At 40.8% G+C, this 6,200-nt stretch overlaps 1 protein-coding gene across 1 annotated transcript; it reads right to left on the bottom strand.

The window, feature by feature from the left end:
- Positions 1 to 474: 474 nt before the first annotated feature.
- Positions 475 to 5,979, bottom strand: cope (COPI coat complex subunit epsilon). Its single transcript, XM_071921812.2, has 10 exons — positions 5,861 to 5,979; positions 5,623 to 5,685; positions 5,353 to 5,453; positions 5,023 to 5,175; positions 4,364 to 4,417; positions 3,952 to 4,033; positions 3,342 to 3,497; positions 2,129 to 2,197; positions 1,377 to 1,451; positions 475 to 841 (listed from the first exon to the last, which is right to left on the bottom strand). The coding sequence occupies exons 1-10, from the start codon at positions 5,960 to 5,962 to the stop codon at positions 788 to 790; spliced, it is 909 nt and encodes a 302-aa protein (XP_071777913.2). The 5' UTR covers positions 5,963 to 5,979; the 3' UTR covers positions 475 to 787.
- Between the last annotated feature and the right edge of the window lie 221 nt (positions 5,980 to 6,200).

Below are 6,200 nucleotides of genomic sequence, written 5' to 3'. Positions count from 1 at the left end.
AAACGTTGGAAGCGAACGGCTATGGCAATTCTAACGTTAAACTATTTTCACAGAGAATTCCCAGGTCGGAACTCTGCTCGCGCGGTGCTTCAATCGGCCGTCCAGACAGAGAATCGTTATAAATGGAAGTTTATGCGAAACGAAGAAAAAACGATGAGGCGTGACGTAATGAGGACCCGCTATCTTCTTGAACCGCTGAGGATTAAAAAGGATGACTTAAAGAGACAGCGCATACTGCTTAATGGGCTAATAAAGCAAGACTGTACACCGGACATCCATTTCAACTTCCCCTCCAAAAATAGCCTAAATCAAATCTAAGAGAAAAGCACCAAAAACACTACAATATCCAAATGTATTAGCTGGAATTCATTGGCTCAAGCTCATGTCATCAAATGTACAACAAAGAACATTCTACCATAGGTTTGTTTCAGTTGTGTCTAACTTTTACAAAGCCACAAGACAAACACACACAGGGTATTAAAACATTTATTGTCAGGTCAGAGGAATGCTTAGAGAAAACAGGGGTGTTGATTTCAATAAGAGAAATGCTAATTAATAAACAATGAATGGACATTATTATGGCAGAAACTGAATGGGAGAAAAGAAGTAGTTTAAATAATACAGCCAGAGTTTCAATTAAACACATTTAAACTGTTTTTCTTACAAGTCAAAATATCAAAACAAATACAGGTGTGTGGGAGAAAGAAACACAGAGAGAGAGAGTCATCTTCAGGGTGTTAAATTGAAGCCCATTGTTTAGGTGTCCCAACAAATGCAGATGGGTGTCTTATGCTGTGGCGGTGGGAGTGTACTGCATCGTTAGTCTGTCAAACTCATTCTCCTGAAGAAAAACAAGGAAAAGAGGAAACTGTTAAAAACAAGGGGGAAATATCTGGCCAGGGAAACAGCTGTGCGCCACATGGTTTGACACCGTATAACCCAGCTTTTCCATGTTTATTTACACACGCAGTCTTGAGTAATTCCTATACGATATGTATGACAAAGGCTAAGGATTCAAAGTTTAATGCTGTGATTGGCTTTGCTCCAAGGACACCTGCTCTCGAACCATCAAAACAACTAAGCCACGTAATTAAATTATTAGAGAGCAAAGTTTATGCAAGGTTGTCAACCAGTGTGACCGCATCTAGTGAACCTAAATAGCCCCGGTCAGAGGTATCCTAAGGTTTCTCCTCTGATGTGTTTTGATATTGAGAACTAGGGAAAAACTGGCTTGTTGTTTCTTTACCATCTATTCTTTCTAAACTTAATCAAAGCCTATCAGAGCAGTGATCATCGGTGCTTAAAACACAGTTAAGAAAATCTATCTCAAGAAAAGGAGGAGCAGTGAATGACATATCCTGAGAACAGCACATTACCTTGGCTAAATAGTCTCTCAGGAATGGATGGGCTCTGTGTGCGTCTTTCAGCTGAGAGAGGTACCGATTGGTTACCTGAGAACAGATGTAAACAGACCAGACAAATGTTAGGGAAGTGACAAGAATAAATGATGAACAAACAGAGAAGGCTTCCTAGTCATAGTTTTAACTTCGCTTTAGACAAAAGAAATTAATTCAAAGGTGACTCTCTCCTACTGGACCAGAGGATCAGGCTTGATTTCAGCAAAAATATTCTAGATAATTCGAGTTAACCTTGAGTTGGAACCTCTTTAAAGATGGCTTTGAGTCAATGGTCAAGATTCCACTGGATTACTCACTATCTACTCTGTCAGGCATAGAGAATAGGGAGATAACTGAGTCTTTATCTTATGAACTATGAGTTCCAAGGTTTATTACTCACACAGAGCACTAAATCAGCAGATACGTATAGAGGGCACTTCATCAACTAATTGAATAAACATCCATGTGCATTTCAAATGGTTTTGATAACGCAACAGAAGCTGTGAAAACTAGACAGTGCTTAATTGAGTTTGCCTGATTTCATCAATCCCAAAAAAAAAAGCAGCACATAAAATTGCTCAAAAGTTCATCTTGCTCTCTAAGCACTGAGGGTACTTGACAAAGATTTCAAATCCTCTTTGACCAAGGTTGGGTTTGTCTAGTGGAAACTGGAACAGCTGAAGCCTGTCTAAGCAATGACCTTGTTAACAGCTTTGGGTTCAAAGTCTCACCTCAGGAGCTTTGCCCAGGTGCTGAGTCAGCACTATAAGGTTGATCAACGTCTCAGGGTGGCTGCTGTCCTGAAAGGGGGAAGAAACGAAGAGAGAAAGGCAGAGAAGAAGAGAGACAGAAAGTGAGAGACTTATTCACACAAAGAAAACAGGACAACAATAGAAAACATGAAAGTGGAGACAAGCCATTGAAAGAGAAGGGTGCCTTCTCTTCTCCACATTTCCGTTTCATTTCTCTTGTTACTGAGATACTAACTGAATGATATGGCCTCTATTTCCATACCATAAATACAGCAGACAACAAAATGGTGCATGTATTGCAGCTTTAGTGCAGTGTTACTACCTAATGCAAATGTCTGCCGTGCATGGAATTATGTCTGGTGTTCAATAAATTCCATTTCTGTACCATCATTTCCTTAATAAATCCAACATATAATTCCACTATGTTACAATTGTAAAACCATTCATCTGGTTTTACCAGGCAGGACGTGAGGTTTGACATCATGAAAGTTTTTGCAAATTCACATTACACTCCCCTGTTATGGTCTGACCAAGACTGTAAAAGGGTGAGATTACATCAATAGATAACCTTCGTCCTGTAATAATTTAACCAGTGAACATTGTTTTATGACATCCAGACAATATATCAGAGAAGCTGGTCAAACACTGACCCATCATAGAGCAACTACAATAAATGCGGACAGAAACATAGTATCTGGCGCCATCTGCTGTTCAAATGCAAGCAACTGAAATTTTTTAAATTGCACGACTTTGTTGTTGAGGAAGGCATTCACTTATGGCTTATGGCATAATGCTAGTAGAAATAATAGGCTTATTACTAAGTTAATCTTTGCTTATTCTCAAATAATTTTGTAAAAAAAAAAAATACAATCCAGTCACCCAACGCATCTTGTAATGAGGTTTACGCTCAGTCAACTCTAAATCCATATTACAAAGCACTTCTGGTACGGTTTCCCAGTTTAGCAGGCATTAATTCAGGATTTATATGAGTATAATACCAGTCTGGGAAACAAGCCATTGAGAGATTTATCTGAATAAACAGGATCAGTACACTACAACAACACAGATCTTGGATGAAACTGTGTGTGTATGTACACGAGTGCATGCGTGCGTGTGTGTGTGTGTCAATGAGTGTGAGAGTGAGGAAGAGAGAGAACGAGAGACAGACAAAAACAAAGCAATGCAGGCTAACCTTGTCCAGTGCCTCCTGCAGCACTCCCTCAGCCTCTTCCCACTTGTTCTGAGCCATGTAACAGGCCGCCTGCCCGTTGAGAAGCAGCAGCGTGGACGAATACTTGTCCGACATCTCCTGGAAGATGTAGTAGGCATCCTGCAGCTTCTCTCCGCCCTGGAACAACAAACACAATGCATCAAAATGTTGGTGAGAATCTAGCTATCTGAGTCTTGGCGGTGATCACACTGACATAATGATGCATAAGCGCACAAATCCACACTGTTTTTGTGAAGGGTTTTAAATAGTGTGCAACTTGGCTCGGTTTCATTGAAGAATTCCTATACGTACTAGTCCGCTTGCTAACTAGTACTCTGGAATAGTGCACCTTGCATTTTCAACATTTCCAGATTGACTGCACCCTTACTCAACTAGACTCCTGATAAGATGATGAATAGGAATTTAATTTCCTTTGTGTACACACAGACAGATGATATGCTAGTGCCATTCACCACATTATGTATTGAATGTCTTGTTAATTATTCATGACAGGGCATTTATTTACAAATCGACTGTGAATCTTGGCGGTGTTACACAAAAGTGACTCGATGTTGGTTTGTGAGATACTCACCACAGCAATATTGACCCAGGCTGTGGCTAGCTGCGTTAGAGTGGCATCCTCATCCTGCTCCTGCATCTTCTTCAGCTCTTTCCTGTCGATAGGAAAAGCATAATGCCATCATGGTCAATGCAAAACAGCTCCAACTCAAATAGAGTCTGTCTAAGCTTTTTTTAGCATAACAACGATGATTCATGCAGACAAAGTCTCTTTTACTATATGGGTGCAGACTCAGCAATATAGGCTTTCTGAGAGCTTGTGATGAAGAGTGCATCACCGGTCCCATGACAGTATTGAATGCATTCAAATGGCATTTGGATGTTTTGCATAAGGGCTCAAACAACAAAGCTGATCTTGTGATGCAATGCAATGCAATGCATCTTATCTATTGTTCATGGTTTTTGCTTGAGGCCTTAATCCATACCTTGCCAGGTCAACGCGATCCAGACTCAGCAACACCTGAATGGTCATGGCCATGCTGAAAAACAAGAACAGACGATTAGCTCATCATGGTTGCATAGTAACAATTGATGGCCCAGGCCCAGTAAGACATTAACTTTGGTCAGTCACAGGCATTTTCTAATCAATCACATTGAACACAAAGTCAGAGTTCGTCAGGGACTTGGTGATCCAGCAGAGAGTTGAGTGGATATGACAGCAGAAACTTCAAATTACGAAGCAAAGAGAAAAGGACTGTTTCTTTCATTGTAGAAGCAACAGTTTCTCTGATCAATTATTTACTTTTTGTACTTTATTTTTCTGCTATATATTATGAAAGGTCAATATCACATATTTTATAGTAATAACAGTTTCAATATATGAAAAAGTGGTTATTTTCATTTTTGACCTACTGGCCAGACTGGGCAAGTGGAAAAATTCTCAATGTTGAAACATCATGTATTTAATGATAAGGTCTTCTTCCTGGACTATTTCATTACAGTGTATGTTATTGGTAGGCAGAGGTTTCATTCAACTGATCCCACCCACAGTGACATCCAGACATCCCATTGATTGAAGCATAATCACTCCTAAAAGGCTGAGTTTAGTGAGCATTGTAAATGGAAAACCCTGATCCCTTCTTACCACTCCAGGCTCTCCCCTTGGTGCAGAGTCCTGAGAGCGGCGTCAGTGTTCATCTCATGGTAGTAGATGGAGGCGGCCATGAGGAGGAAGGTGGTGTTGGCTGCATCCACACTCTTCGCCATCTTTTTATCTAGATCAGCAACAATAGCATCCCTGTACACAGAACAGCAGCAGGACACAATGAGGGACAATGAGGACTTCATACTTGACATTTGGATGCAAGATGGAGGCAGACAGCTGAAAGGCATTTTAGTGACCTCCACACACACACACAGCTTGATTTAGACTAGCAATAGCCCGTCCATGTTGAGCTGTGAGTTAAATGCAGACCTTTTGCTTTCGGTGGAACGATACTCAGCAAACATCCTGACAGCCTGGAGCTCAGGTGAAGAGCTGGGCTTGATGTCATCCAGGACTACAGCATACTTCCTCTGCAATAACACACCACAGGACAGGTCAGGGAGGCCAGGCGTTGGGTTTGTCAACTTACTGTGACAGCAATGAATATATAAGGCGATGACAATAAACGTTACTCAGCACTGGCTATCATAATACATGCATGTAGCACCTCTATCTGAGAAAATGTCACTTTGTGGTTACCTGGGCGATGTACGCTCTGTACAGAAACATGTCCCTCTCAATCTCCTTCTCTGGTGTTGAGGGCTTTAAAGAAAAAAAGCAGGTAAGCAACCCATTCAATCCAGAGACAAGAATATTATTGCTTAGCATTGTTGCTAGCGTAGTGCTAGCTGCCGCTGGCCAGAAGAGCAGAGGATAGACCATTTGTAATTCACCAAAACAAAACGACCTTTTAAAATGTTTACAATCCGATAGTTACCTTCACTTTCTGAGCCTCGTTAATGCATTGTTGATAACTGCCAATGTAGTAAGCATTTTTCACATCGAAGAGTTCATCAACATCTCCCTGCTGAGCCGCCATGTTGACTTGTAGACAACTTCCTGACACGTAGCGCAGACACGTCACCGTCCTAACCTTTTCTACCGAGGATTGTGGGATGTGGAGTTTAACAAAAGACACTGGCTTCAAACAAATGATAGGTGGGTAAACTCTACAGTTAGCGATCATCATAAGGCAAATAATCATCAGTATAGGAAAAATTCTAATATCCTTTCAGAAAAGATTTTCTTCTCTCAAAAGACACTACCTCATTACTTAT

Source organism: Centroberyx gerrardi, chromosome 9 (assembly GCF_048128805.1).
Source record: "Centroberyx gerrardi isolate f3 chromosome 9, fCenGer3.hap1.cur.20231027, whole genome shotgun sequence".
Classification (NCBI taxonomy): Eukaryota; Metazoa; Chordata; class Actinopteri; order Beryciformes; family Berycidae; genus Centroberyx; species Centroberyx gerrardi.
This window is presented reverse-complemented; position numbering and strand designations above follow the sequence as displayed.